The following is a 22,575-nucleotide window of genomic DNA, read 5'->3' on the forward strand; positions in this document are numbered from 1 at the left end:
TTAGTCCGCACGGCCAACCGGGCGGGCCAATATAAACCATACTATTCACTCTCATCCTATATTGTATCCAGAAGTGTAGCATGCTGGCCGCTTGGCGCGCTGCTGTCGCAATGGGTAACAAGACCGGAAAGGATTGTCGCGACTGTTATGTTGGACTGTGGTATCACTATAACAAATTTACTTCAATTCCAGAAAAAAATTTCTGAAAATGAAAGCTTGCAGCTCGTAAATACATCATAGCATCTGAGAAAACCGCAAAAGAATATAACACAAATTTGAGATGTTTCGTTACAGACGTTTCAAATTAAGTAGGCTAATAAGATTTAAAACTGGGATAGTCTTCGCATAAATGATGAGAAAAGGAGTAGATGGAAAACACTGGAAGAAAAGACGGAATGATAGAAAATGCATTAAGAGATCAGCGAATAATTCACAAAGTACTACGTGGAGCAGCAAGAAGTAAAAACTATAGGGGAAAGACAGAGATAAGAATATGAGACGAAGAGGTTGTCGCAAGAGAGGATGTCGTGGCGAGCCACGTACGACCACTCTGAACATTACTAAAGGAACAAAAAAAAAAATCCCAATAGCGTCATACAAGTACGTTGAGGCCTATACGCACCGTTTCCTATCATTTACTGCAACAACTCAAACATCGTTCATACTAAATTGGAGTGTAGCTCTCTGTGCTGATATAAGTCGTTATGAATCACGTAGACTCAATTTGTGCATTGGAATGAGATTCGAACATGCACACGGGTCTTCTGCAAAGGCGGTCGTGGCTCTTTGGCATGAGACTCTTCACCCTGCCCGTTCCTCCCACTCCCAAACACAGGTCCCAGCCGTATAACAGGTTCAGTTACATAGCCCTAACCTGCTACTTACATAACTCTCTCTAGGATTTACAAAATACACTGTTAGACTTCAATTTCTGGGAGAAAGAATGTAGGTGTTAGTATGGACTCAAGCCGTGGTTTCATACGGGAGTGGATCTTTCATCCAATGGCAGATTACTATACCAGCTAAATGTCATTGTCCCTTAGGACAAGTATTGAGTTCACGAACTTTTATAGTCACTATGCTCTATTGAAACTCGCCATATTCAACAGCCACACATAAAGAAAATTATCCATGAATAATTATGGAATGTTGACAATACATGGGATTTAAAAAGACAGTTTTTATAGGTGAAAGAATAATTGAGATATTAAACTACAATAGAAAATATTCCATACGACGATTACATATTAAAATTGTAAATAAGATCAATTTTTTACCAATAACTTACTGACATGCACGCGAGTATAATTAATGTTCACTGAAATACTTCTGGAAAAAATAAATCCTTCATCCGTCATCAAGATTTTTCTGTAGCTGCCTACCTAGGGTAAGTAATAGTAATATATTCTGCTCGACGACGTGCAGCGAAATCAAAGACACATAAATTAGAGAGGAAATAATTTAAAAAATAACAATATCCTTAAACATAAATTTATGCCTCTTATCAAGAGATTTGTTGAATTTGAAGTTAAATAAGAGCTACTCACAGACAAACATAGATTCCCTCTAAACGAGTTCGCTGACGAAACTGCAAGAATCACAGTATGTCTTTATTCTTTATTAGCATTGTTATTATTTTGAGCGAGAAGTTGAGTACTGAATCACAAAGTAGTACTGTATGTGATAATTCCCTTTTAAAAATGTTTAGTCCGTAATGTTTTCAGTCACACATGTAGTCGTATCACAGCTGTAGAGACGCGAAGTATGGCCAATATAAAATTACAGGAGATTGGAAAAAATTTTGTAACCGACCTCAGGAAAGTTCAGTTAGGGTCATGGAGGAACATACCAACACGTGAAGCAATTCTCAGGCGACGACCTCGCAGGTAAATTCAAGGAAGGTAACTCTGCCTTTACAGCTATTGTCAAATTAGAAAAAAAAATATTGGTAGTGTTGACAGCAATATACTCTTGGAAATTCTGAGAGCAGCAGCGAAAGCTTAATCGCAACTTGTGGAGAATTGGAACTGCAGTTATAGGAGTCGAAGGACACGAACGGGAAGCAACTTATCTGCGATGTCCTTCAAATGTACATTTAGCGATCAGTAAAGGAGGCCAAGAAGCAACTAGGAAATAAAATTAAAGTTGAGAAAGAAACGACTGTTATAAATGATTTACTAAATTTAATTTGTTCACTATGTTGTGATTATCATTCTATACGTGAGTTATGACATGGAAGATAAGTTAATGTTAATCGGAATAGAGCGAAATATGAATGTAATTCACAGACTGTGTGTACCAAAAACCACCAGTGATTATATCTAATTCTTACTCATTATTTAAAACAAAGGAAAGGGAGCGTTGTCTTTTTTTTATCTGATGTTCACTACTTCTTGTGTATTTGCTGTGTGTACCTTGTAAATATTGCTGAATAACGAGTTAACTTCTTACAAATGTGTCTGCAGTAATTTGTAGAGTCTTTTGGAACCACATATTTCAGTCTGGTTTAATAGTTTTAGTGTTTCAGATCTATGTATCAGGATTATGCACGCATAACTTGGAGGCAAAACGGCCGATAGCTTTCCGGGCCGGTTTATTTTGCCATTACATACGTATAAAGTCGAACTTTTGTTTTAATTTTCTACAAAGTCCGATTTCATACTTTATGCCATTTTAGGCATAAAAGTCCAGAAGTTTATTTTCACGGTCATTATTTTCAAACAATGACAATGCACAGTAGCCACCAGGGCCTGATACATCCGAGATCATCAAAATCACAATTGCAGAAATAAGATACTGAAGGTGATGAGAGCTAAGCAAATGATACTTAATTTTGTGATATCTGTAAACTTGTTACTGCAAAGCGCCATCACAGTTGTAACGTGTCTTTCCCGAGCAAACCATTCTTAGCTGCACTTCATGAATATTGGTAACAACTAAATATTTTTCCAAATTTTATTCTGCCGTTATTCTGCAATTTGACAATGACATTGTAATTCTGTCAGAGACGGCCAAGGAGTTGCGAGAGCAGTCAAACGGAATTGACAGTGTCTCGAAAAGAGGTTATAAGATGGTCGTCATCAAAATAAAACAGACGTGAATGTAGTAGCTTAGTTTTACAGTAAATTAACTCACGATGGCCTAAATAGGAGGTGTATGACATTCAGTCTTCAATTTTCAAAACAAATGTTATTAAAATATAGAGTATATCAGAGGATCCGTACCCCCCCCCCCCCCCCCCCCCCCCCACCTTCCAAATTAAAACAGGCATACGAGAAGGAGACGCTCTTTCATGTGTCCTCTTCGACCTTGCATTAGAGAAAGTGGTTAGGGAAAGTAATCTATACAATGGTCTCCGATTCGAACACAGTGAAGTAAAACTCCTGGCTTATGCAGATGATATAGGGTCGCTGAGTGAAACTGAAGAAGAACTGAAAGACACGTACAGATCTCTCAGGCACACTGCCAGAAAATTGGGGCTTTTGATTATCCAAGAGAAAACAGAATATATGGAATTAGGTAGAGTCATGAACCCAAATCCCTACTTTGAATCCGACCAACATTATAAATTCAGAAAAGTTCTTCAGATTAAATATCTTGGATCACGTTTCAAGAGTAAAAATATCGTAACAATCGATATAAAAGAAAGAATAGCATTAGGGTCAAGATGTTTGTACTCACTAAGCAGCCCACACAGAAGTAAAGCTTTGTCAATCACCATAAAGATGAAGATGTACAACACTAGCATCTGCCCCATAGTACTGTACTGTTCAGAAAGCTGGATGCTTAAATAGAATGGAGGAGAAAAACTGAACGTTTTCGAAAGAAAAGTAAAGAGAAAAATCTGGGGACCTGTGTTGGAGAATGACGTACGGAAAATTCGAAAGAACAATGAAATTCATCAGTTAATGAAGTAAAGCACTATCATCCAGAAATGAAAAAGTAGGAGACTACTTTGGGCTGGACATGTGGCTAGAATGGTGAACAACAGAATCACCAAGAAAGCATTTGAATGAACTCTCCAGGCAAGAAGACCATTGGGCAGACCTCGTACAAGGTGGAAAGATGATATAGAGAAGGACGTCGCAGCATTTGGAAATTCCGCAGGGTGGAGAGAGACCACGAGAGATAGAAGGCGATGGAAGCAGATCGTTGACGCAGCGCGTGGTCTACAGGGCCTGTGATAAATGAGAAGAAGAAGAAGAACATCAGACATAAATTTAAGTGCTAGGAAGTGTTTTCTTACTGTACATTAATGGAATGTAGTGTTGCACAGGAATAAAAACATCGACAGAATCAGTCAAGAAAAGGATGAGTCCTTTTGAAATATGGTGCAACAGAAAGACGTTGTAGATTGGTAGAACAAGTAACCAATAAAGAGGTTCTGAGGAAATGAATTGCATGTCACAATTTGAGGAAAATAAGGGAGTAGTTGATAATAAATATCCAAAGACATCAAATAATAGCCGTACATTTAGTAATGGACGGAATGTTGGTAGTAAAACTCCACAGACATACCAAGACTTGGCTACAATGAATATATTGAAGTGGATGTGGTTTGGAGTAGTAGTATAAAGATGGAGGCACTTGCAATTACAGACTTGTTTGGAGAACCGCACTCAACCAGTCTTTGGAATAAAGACAATTACAACAAAAACATACACTGATAAGCCACGCCATTGTGAGTACCTGCTTGATTGCGTCTTGGTCTACCTTTGGGGTGCTTTACAGCAGCGACTCTGAGTGGTATAAATTCGATGAAACCGTGATAGGTTTCCAAATGTATGTGACACAAAATGTCTACAGAAAGAGGCCACCCAGTTCTCGTATGTTATGGCCAAGTGTATTTGTGGACGTGGAGCTGCCGTCAAATATCGTTGGAGAAGAGTTCCATAGCGATTAGATTAGGAAATTTTGTGTGCAAGACGTCAACGTATGTTCACCATCATGCTCCACAAATGACTGTAGAACGGTTATTGTTAGCGACACGGTCAGTTATCTTCCTGAAACATGTCACTGCCACCGGGGAGGAGGTCGAGGTGCATGCAGTCTACAACCATCGTTGGGCCTCGATTACTACCACAGGTACAGGTGGAACCCCAGGCGATTGTTTTTATTAACAAAATACTAACCACACCACCCTGCGTCCGTCGCCAGTATACGGTTCGTCCCTATTTATGATCGTTGACGTATTGTAACAAGACATATAATTTATCTGACGTTTCCATTCATCAACGATCCAATCTCAATTGTCCGGTGCTCCCTGCTGTCTCACTTGACAATGTCATTGAATCAACTAGAGAAAACGAAGAGGTCGTCTATTGCTGATCCCCATGTTCACTAATTTGAGCTGAACTGTGTGCTTGAGCATTGCTCCTGCACCAGCACTCTGTTGTCAGATCTACCACAGACCGCCGCCTATCCTGTTTTTCAGCGGTGACGAACTACGAAGCTCCACGAGACGTAAGGGCCCAAAACCTTGTCGCCTACTCATTGTTTCACCATCGTCCAATCTCGTTCCGTTGATGCTCACGTCAATAGCATGCGAACTGTGATATCGGTAGTTCCGATGCCACAGCGTAGATTGGCACTGCGAGAGCGGAAGGTCATCGCCGACCACAGCGCCCTCTAGCCGACGCTGTACAGCTCTACGAGCGCCGCTCCACTTTCGCCCAGTTCATGAAGACCGGACGGCCGAGAACCATCGCTTTAGCTTATCGTGCAATTGAGACGTTCTTATCTGGGCGTTGGCTGCACACCTACGTTATGTAATATGTCTGCATATCCGCCACGCACCGTATGGTGCATTGCGGAGTATGTAGATGTAGATGTAGATGCATGTGTTTGTACTACAGTAAAACCAGTTTTACTTTACTTGCAGTACCGAAATCTTTACCTCACCTGCTCCTACTCGCTTCCTTTCGTTCGGCCTCTTTGTCACATTTCAGGAGCAGATCCACGCGCCGCCTTCCAGGAGGGATACTAAACGAACTGCCAATAGGATTCCATTCCCTAAATGCTTGTTTCCAGGTGTGGGCCACACCCATCTGCTCTTTATCAAAGTCGTTCATGTCAATGGATTTTCCAACCCGCTGCCATCATCTCCGCTAGAATGGTACTGAAGTCGTCTCTGCTTCTGTTGTACACACTTCCAGAGGTTGTTCCGGATAACCTGAAGAATTTTGTTATACTCAGAGGTGAAAAGGTCATGAAATACCTATTAATATCATGTTGAACATTCTTCTGCCAGGCGTAGTGCCACAACTCGAATTGTCATGGACTGAACAAGTCATTGAAAGTCCCCTGCAGAAATACTGAGCCATACTGCATCTACAGCCGTTCATAATTGCAAAACTGTTGCCGGTAGAGGACTTTTTACACGAACTGAAATCGCTATTACATCCCATAACTGTTGTGTAGGACTCATGTCGGGCGATCTGGATAGCCAAATGACTCTCTAGAATTCTCCAGAATATTCTTCAAACCAATCGCGATCAATTGTGTTTCGGTGACATGGAGCACTGTCATGGATAAAAATTCCATCGATAGTTTGGAATATGAGGTCAATGAATGGCTGCAAATGGTCTCCAAGTAACCGAACAGAAACATTTCCATTGGACCCAGTCAGTTCCATATAAACACAGGCCACACCGTGATGGAACCACAACCAACTTGCATAGTGTCTAAAATCGTTCAAATGGCTCTAAGCACTATGGGACTTAACATCTGAGGTCATCAGTCCCCAGGACTTAGAACTACGTAAACCTAACTAACCTAAGGACATCACACCCATCCATCCAGGATTCGAACCTGAGACCGCAGCAGCAGCGCGGTTCCGGACTGTAGCGCCTTGAACCGCTCGGTCACAGCGGCCGGCGCATAGTGCCTAGTTCATAAATTCGGTCCATGACTTTGTGGGGTCTGCGCCACACTCTAACCCTACCATCAGCTCTTACCAACTGAAATCAGTACTCATCTGGGCAACTGCTTTGTCAATGGTGAGAGGCAATGCCTGGAATTTGGCATTCTCGGCACGCTTTTGACACTGTGGGTCTTAGAATATTGAATTCCTTAAGGATTTCCGTAGTGGTATGTCCCTTGCATCTAGCTAAAACTCCCATTACGCCTTCAGAGCCTACTAATTTCCGTTGTGAAGCCTTAATCAAGTCGGAAAACCTTCCACATGAATCACCTGAATACAAATGACAGCTGGAGCAGCGATGCACTGCCCTTTTACACCCTGTGTGCGCGATACTGCCGCCGCCTGTATATCCGCATATCGTTATATCCTATGACATTTGTCACCAAAGTGACAGGACCCATGGTCTCCGGCAGCTCATTACAGGATAATAATGAAACTATGACTTATTCTGTTTGTTACGGCAATCGTCCATGTTTTTGTAACAATACCTTCACAACAGTGAAGACGCCTGTCATAGGCAATAACTAAAACGTATAATCTACAACACAAAACACAGAGAAATGCAACAAACGTCAGATGCAAAAGGAGTGTGGTTTGGTTACCATCGTTGCGGGAACAGCGGGAATAACGTCGGTGTGCCTTCCATTGCAATTAGCGAACCAGTACATGAGGTGCGTGTCGACCAACTCTGCGTCACCAAACCTATTCATAGTACTGCTGTGTGCCACTGTTAATGCACAACTAACACTGCCCGAAAACAAAACTCTAGACAGAAACGATTAGTACTCATAGTTGAGGTCGATGAGTGAAAGAGGGCCTTAATGTTTTCAAACGCAGGTAACATGAGTGAACGGAAAAAGACACACAGAGCATGCTGTCTAATTACTATAGTCTGCATTATTTTCAGTGCAATGCAGAGCTAACTGGGGCAAGTAACCAAAAAAAAAGAAATGCAATAACTATGTAACAAGCCATTGCAGGGTGTGGGTCCCCTGATGTCAAAATACACTCCTGGAAATTGAAATAAGAACACAGTGAATTCATTGTCCCAGGAAGGGGAAACTTTATTGACACATTCCTGGGGTCAGATACATCACATGATCACACTGACAGAACCACAGGCACATATACACAGGCAACAGAGCATGCACAATGTCGGCACTAGTACAGTGTATATCCACCTTTCGCAGCAATGCAGGCTGCTATTCTCCCATGGAGACGATCGTAGAGATGCTGGATGTAGTCCTGTGGAACGGCTTGCCATGCCATTTCCACCTGGCGCCTCAGTTGGACCAGCGTTCGTGCTGGACGTGCAGACCGTGTGAGACGACGCTTCATCCAGTCCCAAACATGCTCAGTGGGGGACAGATCCGGAGATCTTGCTGGCCATGGTAGTTGACTTACACCTTCTAGAGCACGTTGGGTGGCACGGGATACATGCGGACGTGCATTGTCCTGTTGGAACAGCAAGTTCCCTTGCCGGTCTAGGAATGGTAGAACGATGGGTTCGATGACGGTTTGGATGTACCGTGCACTATTCAGTGTCCCCTCGACTATCACCAGTGGTGTACGGCCAGTGTAGGAGATCGCTCCCCACACCATGATGCCGGGTGTTGGCCCTGTGTGCCTCGGTCGTATGCAGTCCTGATTGTGGCGCTCACCTGCACGGCGCCAAACACGCATACGACCATCATTGGCACCAAGGCAGAAGCGACTCTCATCGCTGAAGACGACACGTCTCCATTCGTCCCTCCATTCACGCCTGTCGCGACACCACTGGAGGCGGGCTGCACGATGTTGGGGCGTGAGCGGTAGATGGCCTAACGGTGTGCGGGACCGTAGCCCAGCTTCATGGAGACGGTTGCGAATGGTCCTCGCCGATACCCCAGGAGCAACAGTGTCCCTAATTTGCTAGGAAGTGGCGGTGCGGTCCCCTACGGCACTGCGTAGGATCCTACGGTCTTGGCGTGCATCCGTGCGTCGCTGCGGTCCGGTCCCAGGTCGACGGGCACGTGCACCTTCCGCCGACCACTGGCGACAACATCGATGTACTGTGGAGACCTCACGCCCCACGTGTTGAGCAATTCGGCGGTACTTCCACCCGGCCTCCCGCATGCCCACTATACGCCCTCGCTCAAAGTCCGTCAACTGCACATACGGTTCACGTCCACGCTGTCGCGGCATGCTACCAGTGTTAAAGACTGCGATGGAGCTCCGTATGCCACGGCAAACTGGCTGACACTGACGGCGGCGGTGCACAAATGCTGCGCAGTTAGCGCCATTCGACGGCCAACACCGCGGTTCGTGGTGTGTCCGCTGTGCCGTGTGTGTGATTATTGCTTGTACAGCCCTCTCGCAGTGTCCGGAGCAAGTATGGTGGGTCTGACACACCGGTGTCAATGTGTTCTTTTTTCCATTTCCAGGAGTGTACTCAGAAGGTGTCACAGAACAACCTATGTAAGTTTGTAGGTGGAGCTTTGGTTTACCTTGTATACAGGGTGTAACAAAAAGGGATAGCTTACCTTTCAGGATACATTTCTCACACGCAGAAGAATAAAATGTGTTCAGTGGAAATTGGGCAGCAAATGATTTGTTGCCATGTTAGAGCCCATTTTCTAATCCTCATCATAATCATATTATCCATTGGAAACACACAGAAACAGAACGTACCAGAAGTACACGATACGTTTTGATACATGAAATGTTCAAAATACATCAATGGTTAAATTTGTTGAGAATGTAAAGTAAGTTGTAGTTCATACGTTCACCGCCAGTGTTTGTTGTTCCAAGTGAAGGAATCTTTCGTTGGCACGTGACTCGCTTCATTGCTTGTGCTCACATGCGACTAACTTTATTGCTTTTGCTGATATGTGGCACTGACGAAACTGTTCTACAAACCTCAAGCGTGTAGCACCAGCTGTTTAGTGCTTATGATGGGCTGTGCAAGCACTTAGCAACAACTGCTTAAAATTCTACGTGAATTTGCTTTCCTGTGGAGTTCAGTGGAAGTGTAGTCCAGATGCTGAGTTGACAGATGCCCATTTGCTGTACTGATTATGAGTCAGCACTGGTCGATACGCTCAGTGTTTGTACCGGGAGAGAATTCAGTAACGGTTATGCCACTGTAGAAGCATGTTTGAAGCGATGCATCGTCGCCTTAGAGAGCATGAGACATTTAAGCCTTCTACTCGCAACTGGCCGAGACCTAGAAGGGCAATGAAACCTTGATCAGAGCAGGAACGTGTCCGTGCAGTTGACGACAGCCCTAGTGTGGTTGTAAGACAGTTATACTTTGGAGAGCATTGCGTTTAATTTAGTCAAGTGTTTCATAATTTTCTGGTACACTCTCTACCTGTGCGTTTCAGTGATAGGAACTGAGGCCTAACATGGAAATAAAGCGTTTCTGGAGCCATTTCTATATATTTTCTTCTTCGACATGGGAGGAATAGTTTGCCGAAAGTTTGGCCATGTCATTTTGTTACAGATTATATACTTTCCTTCGAACATCATTTGCTGGCAGCCCCATCATCCAGCACTCAGCCTGCTGGTGGGCAGTTGTTAGATAGTTCAATGATCCACCACTTGCACCATAAATTATCATAATATTGAACGAGTCATTTTTCGTGCGGACCACAACTTAACTTTTAAATAAGACTGCATGCTGAACATATATAATATATTAAATCTTCATATCTGAGGAATTCCTCTCCACCACCTTTTACGCATTACAGTAACAGAAATTTTTCTACAGAATACAAGGAGCTTTCAAGGAGAAACTTTTTTAGTTTGTTTTCCAATTTCACTTTGCTATCTGTTAGATATTTTTTATCCCTGGGTAAGCTATCAAAAATTTTTGTTGCATCATAGTGCATACCTTTTTGTGCTGAAGGCTACGTTAATGTTGGGAAATGAATGTCATTTTCCTTCTGGTGTAATACTTACATACGTCATTGTTCCTTCTGAACTGCAGTGGATTATTTACAACAAATTTTATTAGGGCATAAGCAGAACATGAAGTAATAGACTGAAGAACAAACTCTTTAAACAAATGTCTACAAGATAATTGTGGGGAAGAACCACGTATTACAGAATGAGATTTTCACTCGGCAGTGGAGTGTTCGCTGATGTGAAACTTCCTGACGGGTTAAAACTGTGTGCCGGACCGAGACTCGAACTCGGGACCGTTGCCTTTCGCGGGCAAGTGCTCTATCAACTGAGCTACCCAAGCAAGACTCACGCCCGTCCTCACAGCTTTACTTCTGCCAGTACCTCGTCACCTACCTTCCAAACTTTATAGAAGCTCTCCTGCGAACCTTGCAGAACTCGCACTCCTGAAAGAAAGGATATTGCAGAGACATGGCTTAGCCACAGAGCACTTGCCCGCGAAAGGCAAAGGTCCCGAGTTCGAGTCTCGGTCCGGCACACTGTTTTAATCTGCCAGGAATTTTCAACCATGTATTACTTTTACAACAGGGTTTTGAGCAATGAGGACTTCCTTTATTGCAGCTGAGTGACCCCAAAACATTATTCCATATTACATTACTGAATGAAGCTAGTGATTTGTCTCTCCCCAAGATGTGCAATGATTTTAAGTGTATACATGGCTGAACTAAATCGTTTTAGGAGTTCCAAAATGTCCTTTATCCATGTTAAATTCTCTTCAGCATGAACACCTAAGAATTTTGAAGTATCCACCCTATGAAATGAGATCGACAGGAAGTGCAAAATGGCTAAGCAGGGATGGCTAGAGGACAAATGTAAGGATGTAGAGGCCTATCTCACTAGGGGTAAGATAGATACCGCCTACAGGAAAATTAAAGAGATAAGAGATAAGAGAACGACTTGTATGAATATCAAGAGCTCAGATGGAAACCCAGTTCTAAGCAAAGAAGGGAAAGCAGAAAGGTGGAAGGAGTATATAGAGGGTCTATACAAGGGCGATGTACTTGAGGACAATATTATGGAAATGGAAGAGCATGTAGATGAAGATGAAATGGGAGATATGATACTGCGTGAAGAGTTTGACAGAGCACTGAAAGACCTGAGTCGAAACAAGGCCCCTGGAGTAGACAATATTCCATTGGAACTACTGACGGCCGTGGGAGAGCCAGTCCTGAAAAAACTCCACCATCTGGTGAGCAAGATGTATGAAACATGCGAAATACCCTCAGACTTCAAGAAGAGTATAATAATTCCAATCCCAAGGAAAGCAGGTGTTGACAGATGTGAAAATTACAGAACTATCAGTTTAATAAGTCACAGCAGCAAAATACTAACACGAATTCTTTACAGACGAATGGAAAAACTAGTAGAAGCCAACCTCGGGGAAGATCAGTTTGGATTCCGTAGAAACACTGGAACACGTGAGGCAATACTGACCTTACGACTTATCTTAGAAGAAAGATTAAGGAAAGGCAAACCTACGTTTCTAGCGTTTGTAGACTTAGAGAAAGCTTTTGACAATGTTGACTGGAATACTCTCTTTCAAATTCTAGAGGTGGCAGGGGTAAAATACAGGGAGCGAAAGGCTATTTACAATTTGTACAGAAACCAGATGGCAGTTATAAGAGTGGAGGGACATGAAAGGGAAGCAGTGGTTGGGAAGGGAGTAAGACAGGGTTGTAGCCTCTCCCCGATGTTGTTCAATCTGTATATTGAGCAAGCAGTAAAGGAAACAGAAGAGAAATTCGGAGTAGGTATTAAAATTCATGGAGAAGAAATAAAAACTTTGATGTTCGCCGATGACATTGTAATTCTGTGAGAGACAGCAAAGGACTTGGAAAAGCAGTTGAATGGAATGGACAGTGTCTTGAAAGGAGGATATAAGATGAACATCAACAAAAGCAAAACAAGGATAATGGAATGTAGTCTAATTAAGTCGGGTGATGCTGAGGGAATTAGATTAGGAAATGAGACACTTAAAGTAGTAAAGGAGTTTTGCTATTTGGGGAGCAAAATAACTGATGATGGTCGAAGTAGAGAGGATATAAAATGTAGGTTGGCAATGGCAAGGAAAGCGTTTCTGAAGAAGAGAAATTTGTTAACATCCAGTATTGATTTAAGTGTCAGGAAGTCATTTCTGAAAGTATTCGTATGGAGTGTAGCCATGTATGGAAGTGAAACATGGACGATAAATAGATTGGACAAGAAGAGAATAGAAGCTTTCGAAATGTGGTGCTACAGAAGAATGATGAAGATTAGATGGGTAGATCACATGAGGAGGTATTTAATGGAATTGGAGAGAAGAGAAATTTGTGGCACAACTTCACTAGGAGAAGGGATCGGTTGGTAGGGCATATTCTGAGGCAACAAAGGATCACCAAGTTAGTATTGGAGGGCAGCGTGGAGGGTAAAAATCGTAGAGGGAGACCAAGAGATGAATACACTAAGCAGATTGAGAACGATGTAGGTTGCAGTAGGTACTGGGAGATGAAAAAGCTTGCACAGGATAGAGTAGCATGGAGAGCTGCATCAAACCAGTCTCAGGACTGAAGACCACAACAACAACAACCACAACAACAACCCTATCAGCGCACACTCCGCTGCAGAGTGAAAATCTCATTCTGGAAACATCCCCCAGGCTGTGGCTAAGCCATGTCTCCGCAATATCCTTTCTTTCAGGAGTGCTAGTTCTGCAAGATTCGCAGGAGAGCTTCTGTAAAGTTTGGAAGGTAGGAGACGAGGTACTGGCAGAAGTAAAGCTGTGAGTACCGGGCGTGAGTCGTGCTTCGGTAGCTCAGATCGTAGAGCACTTGCCCGCGAAGGGCAAAGGTCCCGAGTTCGAGTCTCGGTCGGGCACACAGTTTTAATCTGCCAGGAAGTTTCGTATCAGCGCACACTCCGCTGCAGAGTGAAAATCTCATTCTGGAAACCCTATTTATTATTTCCTCATCATGCGCTGCACGTACCAATGGTGTATTGCCGCTAGATGTGCAGAATTCAATATGGTGTATATTTTTACAATTAAGGGTGTGACCATTCGCAAAAAAACAATTAATGATACTTTTAATAATGTTTTTTTTCCATTTCTTCTGTTTCTCTATATTGCCTGGCTTGATTACAGTACCAGTGTCATCTGCAAAAAGAACTAATTCTGCTTGTTGTACAGCAGAAAATCGTTTGCTTATATGACGAACAATAGTAGACGTAAGATGGTGCCTTAAGAATAATGTCGCTGAGCTATATTAGTTGACGTACTAAGTACTACTTTCTGCATAATTTTGGCTGGATGTGACATCCACTGATTGGTTACAACATTACTCCGACAAAACTTCAATTTATGTATGAGAATATTGTGATTCACAGGGTCAAATGCCTTAGAGATATCGCAGAAAACATTAACTGGCGCTGTGTTATTATTTAATGCTTGTAAAATGTGGGGACTGAACGAATAAATTCTATTCTCAGAATAACAGCTCTTCAGAAATGCAAACTGTGATCTGTTGGGATTATTATTGTTGTTCAGATGAGACGCTGTTCTAGAATACATCATCTTTGCGAAAACTCGGGAAAATGATGTCAGTAGAGAAACAGGGTGGTAGATCTTGACATCTCTCTTATCACCTTTATGATGTCCGCCCTTGGTAGCTGAGTGGTATTCGGTGTGAGAGCTGTTGGCCTCAGTAAGAAAGAACCTGAGTGAAATGATCAAAAAACAAACTTGAACGGATGTCATGTGACGCCAGCAACGACCAAACACAACGATCAACAAAGAACAAAATGGAGAAAAAGTGTTCAGCGATATAGAATGTCATTCCTAAGGATTCGATTCCCGGCTAGGTCGGAGATTTTCTCCGTTCAGGGACTGGTTGTTGTGTTGTCCTAATCATCATCATTTCATCTCCATCACCGCGCAAGTTGCCGAAGTGGCGTCAAATGGAAAGACCTGCACCCGGCGGACGGTCTACCCGGCGGAAGGCCGTAGTCACACGATATTTACATTTACCTTTATGATGAAGGGGTTCGGGAATGGCATATTTCAGTCATTCTGGAGAAATGCCTTGCGTTTGTGACGCTTTACGTATTTCAGATAAGATAGGGCTTATTGTATGGGATCAAATCTTATGGTCCACTGTAGTTCAATTCTTTTATCAAGACGGCTCGCGCATGCCCGCCTAGACGCGGGAGATTGCTTCGTTGCCAGTTGCACACGACGCACGCGCCAAGAGAAGCAGCGCCATACTATAGTATACTTCTCAAACTTACGTTTAGGGGGGCGTGCGCAGTTCATGAAGTTAAGCCACCACGGCCGCATTAACCCTTTCGCTACTACAAAGACATGCTCCCTGCATTCCGCGCTGTGCGCCATTTCGTCATCACTGCCCGGTGTAAATAAATCTTTTACAGTCGCGAAAGACAAGATATTTCTCAATATTACATACGACACCTATCTGGTACTCAAATTGAATGAGATATTGTTATACAGTAAATTTTATATGAAATTTAAGTATCTTGTCCACATTTCATTCTCAACATTGTGGCAACTAAAATCGACCATACAGAAAGTATACGCTATGGACTTTTACCTCTGCAAACTCTTCAAAATTTCGTGCAATGGTTTACTACATTTAATGCTGCACAATAACTGCATTGAACATCGAAACAAAATTAAGTCATTTATGGGGGGAAGGTATCAGTCAAGAAGATGTGTAAAAATCAAATTTTCGGGTCAAATAGTTTTTGTGAAATAGAAAGATAAGTGCGTCAAAGCAGTCGGAACACCATGTCTCTGCACAGGCGAGCAGTGCAGTGATGACAAAATCGCGCACAGCGAGGAATGCGGGGAGCACGTCTCTGTAGCAGCGAAAGGGTTAATGAAGAGGCAAAGCACTAGAAATTTCAAAAAATTACATTCAAACGAATAAAACTCATGAAGTAAGACACTTCGATTTTGTTTTTAAATAAAGAAAATATTATGCACTGCACAAGGTTTGAATTCATAACCTTTCATTTAGCAGCCCATCACCTGAACTATTACGCTAACGCAACTCATCAGCCAATAAACTCGTTGAGGAGTCTGAAACGTCACGCAAAATACCGACAAACACTGTTGGTATGACTATGAATTACTCACGCTTTGTCGAAGTACAACAGGAAATAAACAATTACTGCTGTTCTTTATTGCGAAAAAGCGGTTCGTGAGATTGATACAAACACCTTTCCTTGCTATCGCCTAAATTAGGAGGCTTATTGCTTGTTTGGTTTAATTAATTAATAGAATATGAAGCAATTGGTATAAGGAATGCTTTTTGCAAACTTTCTATAAAAGAAAGTATGTTCTATTGTTGAAGACACTCGTCCGTGCTCTGCACTGCAGTCGAGCTCTGGCAACGTCGTTCTCTGTTCATTGGCTGACTGTGTTTTGTGACATCAGATGCGCAGAACGATCCTAAACTCGGCCGCCGTCATAAATGAAGCGCACTTTAGTGTATATCTAGCACTGAGTTTGAGCTCCGTTCAATACTGGTGATATTTCAGGTAGCCTGGAGTTAGACAAAAGACGACACTGCTTTGCGCAGGTGTAGCTCACCGAGCACCCAGTTGGACGTCCTCCTGGCAGAGTAGAGTGCGAGTGTGGCGAGCACCACGGAGGCCCAGACGGCGGCCCAGAGGAGGGGCGAGAAGGGTAGCACGGGGACCTGCCAGCCGGGGCGCGTGCGCGGCCGTGGTGCCATGCAGGCGATGCCGGCGCGCAGGTAGGGCCGCGTGTAGTCGACGAACAGGTACTCGGGGAACCAGCGGTACACCGCCGCGTAAGCCGCGTCCGCCTCGCCCATCGCCACGGCGCCCAGCAGGCCGTTCCCGGAGCCGTTGTCCCATATCGAGCCCCACCTGTCCACTGCGTAGTCATCCACACGCCACGTCGCATTTTTCTGTGAGCAAACAAGACTTAGATCTAATTTTCATATAAACTAGTACTAGGATTACAACTGAAAAATTACGAGGCGTGTAGTTGTGTACATAGTTTCGCGTAGTCAGCGCGTACACAACTTTCCCACTAGAGCGCGCCCCGCTAAGCGCAACAGCGCAGGCGCAGCGCTCGTCCGTCTCCGCACTACGAGATGGCGCTGCCTTAGAAACGGACCAAATTCTGCTTCCGCCGATCCGCGTATTAATATGTAACGCAACCAATTAGATTGCTGCTAACGTAGAACCTTTTCTCTTCGCGGATCACACTCCCACAATGATGCCTGAACCCTCGAGGTATTATAACGACTGTCCAATTAGTCGGTCTGCATTTGTCTGCACCAGTCTGTACCAGTCTGCATTAGTCTGTACCAGTCTATAGCCAAGTTTCAGTCTGCGCCTAATAAGATTACCGTATTCTTGTACATAGCCATGAAGAGAAATGTATAGACACTTACTCAAGTATCAGAGATATGTGAGAATAAGATTAACGTACCAATACCAGGGGCCCTTCAGATTGTCAATTGTAAATAGCATCCAGAACCAAGATAAGTAATTTTATGCTTGTTATTTTAATGAATGTATGTGAAAATTAATCAAATTCTGTTTAAACTTGCTCGCCATCAATCTGCCACTCTAAGCATGCAAGTGGCATTTCTGTTGTCTGACCTAACGGCAGAAGATAAACACGCCACAATAAGACCACGAGACATATTGCTGACACTCGCCTACTTCGTTAGAGCTACAAGTCAAATAATCTGATGGTGTGTGTACCGAAGGTCTTACAGTACGCAAACCACACGTTTTTTTCAAGTAAGTATTGTTTTGAAATTGAAAAAAGACGTGGTAAGATATCTCAATAATTTCATTTTTACATGAAAGCCTGTACTGTAATCTACTTTTCTACATAATTTCCGTCAGTACTGAGGCACTTTTCATAACGTTGTATCAGTTTTTGAATATCCTCCTCATAGAAGTCTGCCGCCTGACTTGTTAACCACTGCATCATTACTGTTTTGACTTCGTCATCGTCTTGAAGACGTTGACCGCCCAGGTTTTTCTTCAAGTGCAGGAACAGATAGATGGTAGTCACTGGGCGCAATTCGGGGCTGTATGGAGGATGATCTAGAGCAGGGCTTCCCAACCTTTTCAGCGGGTGGACTCCTTCTACAGTCGAAAATCCATGGCGGACCCCTAGTCTGTTCCCAATGACCACCCCCCTCCACCCCCTCCCCCCTCCCCCCTCCCCCTCTCCCCCCGAAGTATCAATAGTCTTTGGTTTAGGGACGAATGAAAACAACTTGAAGGTCAAAAATCGACTTATGAAATAGGTAGTGCACTGACAAAGCAAGTTTAACATTTAATGATGCCTGGGACCGCACACGTGCCAGCGACAGCTGTGATTGGTCGACAAAGCTCGCTCCGTGCATGCGTAAAAGGTTTAGCGCATCTGCCGCCGTGAGCCGGCGCACAAACGACCCCCGTATTGTTGCGAAACAGTCGATCAGAGAAGCCGCATTCTCTGGCACTAAACAGTGTATGCGTTCTCACTTAGGAAGCGCAAAGGCTGCTTGGGAATACGACCTGAAGTAAAAGTACACATTTTTTCACACGAAAAAAATAGTGATGAATTTGATTCTCACATTTTTATTCAATAATTTTACTCATTATTTTACACGATTTAGTGAAGGGTGGCCGCGGACCCCTAGGAAGAGCCGGCGGACCCCTTAGGGTTCGCGGACCACATGTTGGGAAGCCCTGATCTAGAGTTTCGCATCGAAAAGATGTGATGAGATCTTTGATACGAATCGCCACATGCGGACGAGCATTGTCTTGCAGCAAATCGGTGCCCTTGCTCAACTTTCATGGACTGTTGCTTGTTGCTTTGTTTCTGGTGTGACGTAGGCCACCCATGTTTAATCTCCCGTAACAATTTGGCGTAACAAATCATCACCGTCGTTGTGGTACCACTCAAGGAAAGTCACTACACTGTCTAAACGTTTTGTTTTGCGCACATCCGTCAACATTTTCGGTACCCAACGGGCGCACAATTTTCGGTAAGCCCTAATTCAAGTGCTCGGTCATAATGCTATACAAAACACAACGAGAAACATTAGGAAGCCATCCCGCAAGGAGGAATTCGTAAAGCGTCTGTTTTCTCTCACCTTGTTGTCCACTTCCTGCACCAAACTTTCGTTAACGACTGAAGGACGCCCACTCTGTTGTTCATCACGCACATTTGTGCGGCCATCTTTAAATGCTCTCACCCACTTTCTTGCCATTCCATCACTCATAATGTTTTCTCCGTTAACTGCACAGATCTCACGATGAATATCGATCGCTTTTAGGCCTTTAGCACTAAGAAATCTTATAACAGTCCGTACTTCACAGTCGGCGGGACTCACGATTATCGGAGGCATCTTAAACACTCAGTACACAACGTAAACAAGGAAGAATCAGACTGTAATGGCGTCAGTGAGTAAATTAAGGAACAGGCTTTCATATATATCTTAGAACGTCGTTTTTTAATTTCAAAACGGTACATACTTAAAAAACACGCCTCATGGCAAAACAAACAGGAAATTAAGGATATGAGACCTAGATAGTTTTGAAAGTACCAGAGGCTCTTGAAAGTTCCGCAGAGAACATTAGGCAACCATTGTCAGAAGAAGGAGAAAGTAATACAGTAGAAGAAAAATGGGTAGCTTTGAGAGATGAAATAGTCAAGGTAGTAAAGGACGAAATAAGTAAAGACAGAAAGACTAGTAGAAATCCTTGGGTATCATACGATTTATTGGTTTAATTGATGAAAGGAGAAAATACAAAAATGCAGCATAAAGGAAGCAGGCGAAAGTGAATATAAACGTCCAAGGAGTTAGACTGCCAGTAAGTGCAAAATGGCTAAGGAGGAATGGCTAGAGGACAAACATAAGTTTATACAGGCATATACAATCAGGCGAAAAGCAGATACCACCTGCAAGAAAATATAAGAGTCCTTTGAAGGAAAGAGAAGCAGCTGTACGAATATCAATTCTCAGGTGGATTCCAGTACTAAATATAGCAATTGAAGCTGAAAGCTGGAATAGAGTATCCCTACAAGCAAAGTGAATGCATTGTTATAGACAGGGAAGGGGAAGTAGATGAAGAGGAAATGAGAGATACGATGCTGCGAAAAGAATTTGATAGAGCAATGAGAGACCCAAGTGAATACAAGGCCCCTGGAGTACACGACATTCCCTCAGAAATGTTGATAACCTTCGGAGCGCCATTCACGACAAAACTTTTCCACCCGGTATGCAAGAAACGTGAGAGAGCGCAGATACCCCAGACTTCAATTACAGTGTAATAATATAAGGGCCAAACGAAGCAGGTGCATATGAATACTACTAAACAATCCGCAGTAAGTTATTGACTGCAAAATACTGAAACGAATTATTATCTCAGAATGGAAAAACTGGCAGAAGCCAAAATCACAGAGGATTAGTTTGGGCTCCGACCAAACGCTGGAACACTCGAGCCAATATTGACTCTACGACTTTTCTAGAAGATAGGTTAAAAAGCACAAACCTAGGCTGGCAACTTTTGTAAAGTTAGAAAAAGCTTTTGACAATGATCACTCGCATACACTTTGAATTGTGAAAGTCGGTCGTTTACTACATATACAGGAACCAGAAGGCCATTATTATCGTCGAAGGACATTAAAGGGAGACAGCAATCGAGAAGGAAGTGACGATTGTAGTCTGTCTCTAATGTTGTTCAATATGTCGATTGAGTAACCTGTGAAGATAACAGGATAGAATGGTAAAAGAACGTAAAACCCAAAGAAAAAATTCAATGTCTGCGGATGACATTAACATTATGAAAGAGACGGCAAGGGCTTCAAATAGAAGTTGAAGGAAATACATAGTGTCTTGGGAAAACGATGTAAGATGAATACAACAAAGTAAGGAAAGGGCACTGAAATGAATTCGATCAGGCGATGCTGACGGAGTTGGATTAGGAAATGTGACCCTAAAAGTAGTATACGAGTGTTTAATTTTGAGCATTTAGTGGAGTATATATTTAATGGAGACTGACAATGGCAAGGAAAGCGTGTCTGAAGAGGAGGAATATGTTGACTTCGAATATACATTCAAGTGTTCAAAAGTCTCTTCTGAAGATATTTGTCTGGAGTTGCCTTGTATTGAAGTGAAACGTGGAAGATACACTTCAGACAAGAAGACAATGGTAGCTTTTCAAATATGGTGCTACAGAAGAATGCCGAAGATGAGATGCGTTCATCTCGTAGCTAATGATGAGATGCTGAATACTGTTGAGGAGAGCCGAATTTTGTGGTAAAACGTACCTAAGAGGCGGGACACATTGTGAGACGTTAAGTAATGATAATGTTGGAGGGCAGTATATATATATATATATATATATATATATATATATATATATATATGTGTGTGTGTGTGTGTGCATGAGGCCCGGGGGGGGGGGGGGGGGGCGTGTTAAATGTAGCAGAGGGTGATCAAGAGACGAGTACAGCAAGCAGGTTCAAAAAGAAGTGGATTGCAGTAGTTTTTTGGGTATAAAGAGGCTTGTATAAGACAGAGCAGAGTCAAACCAGTCTCGAGACTGAAGGCCACAGCAGTACCAATAGTGGTAGAACCTTCACGTTCTGAGTAATTATGAATAATTCTCATGTTATGCTAAGAAATCAGATTTCAACAGGAATACTGAAGTCATCATTGGATGTCTATGTTGGTACATTTGTGTGGAAAAAGAAAACTGCTCAGAGAAATAGTGTCGAACAGCTTTTTATTTCAGCGTGTAGTATTGTATAACGCTGTTTTCGAACTTGGAAGGGCAAGTTGGGCTGTTGCAGAATTCGTTCTTTCCAGACAGATGTCCCAGTAGACTTGGAATGGGGCAAAGCGAACCCAGCTGGGAGGAATTTCCAGATGAAAGTCCTAGGGAAACTTAACTAAAATATTGGTCACATTGGGTGACCGAGATTATTTTATTTCCAGAAAGATGTTGTCCACTGTCCCAGCCATATGTGTATCTGTGTGTGTGTGCCTGTGGATCGTGAGAAGGGGGTGGGGGAGGGGGAAGATTCTACTTTCAAGAGTAGTAAGAGAAATAGCGGATGTAAACGGAACTGACAGCGGGATAGAAACTGAACTAAAACAGCCCGACAGAAAACAACTCGGCTTGGCCTGATGGAATACCTACGCGATTCTGCTTGTAGTTTGCGAAAAAACTGACTCCTGTTCTAGCAAGAGTCTACCGTATGCCGCTGAAGGAACGATGCTGTCAAAGTGGTAGGAAAAAGCCCATACCTGTTTCCAAGAAAAGTTGTCAACCAACGCACACAACTGTAGGTTTATGTCACTGAAGTCAAGCTGTTGTAAAATTTTGTGTCTAATGCTCACATGTTGTACCCTTACGGAGGCTGAAATGTTTCTTAGGAAGAATAAACATTAATCAACAAATAATTATCTTGTGAAACCCAGCTTGTGCTGTTCGTGCACGACAACCAGGCGGCACTAGAAATCGGCGCCCAATTTGTTGCCGTGTTCCATGAGTCACAGAAATTTCGCGCTATCGCCTAATGAACATATTACGAACGTATCTAATATCAGAGTTACTCTGTGATTGAAATGAAGAGTTCCTAGCAGATGAAACACGGCACGTCACTCGCAACAAATAGAAATGTATAGACATAAAAGGAACTTTGTCGTACGTCATGGGAGTGTTGC

The 22,575-nt window shown here is 43.0% G+C and overlaps 1 protein-coding gene across 1 annotated transcript in view; it reads right to left on the minus strand.

Moving 5' to 3' along the window:
* The window catches only part of LOC126456598 (glutamate receptor 1-like), a 145,629-nt gene that overhangs the window by 85,964 nt on the left and 37,090 nt on the right, over window positions 1-22,575 (minus strand). Inside the window, exon 3 of the mRNA XM_050092343.1 lies at window positions 16,452-16,794. Coding sequence (XP_049948300.1) covers window positions 16,452-16,794 — 343 coding nt within the window. The remainder of the gene's footprint in view (window positions 1-16,451; window positions 16,795-22,575) is intronic.

This window comes from Schistocerca serialis, chromosome 2 (assembly GCF_023864345.2).
Source record: "Schistocerca serialis cubense isolate TAMUIC-IGC-003099 chromosome 2, iqSchSeri2.2, whole genome shotgun sequence".
Taxonomy (NCBI): domain Eukaryota; kingdom Metazoa; phylum Arthropoda; class Insecta; order Orthoptera; family Acrididae; genus Schistocerca; species Schistocerca serialis.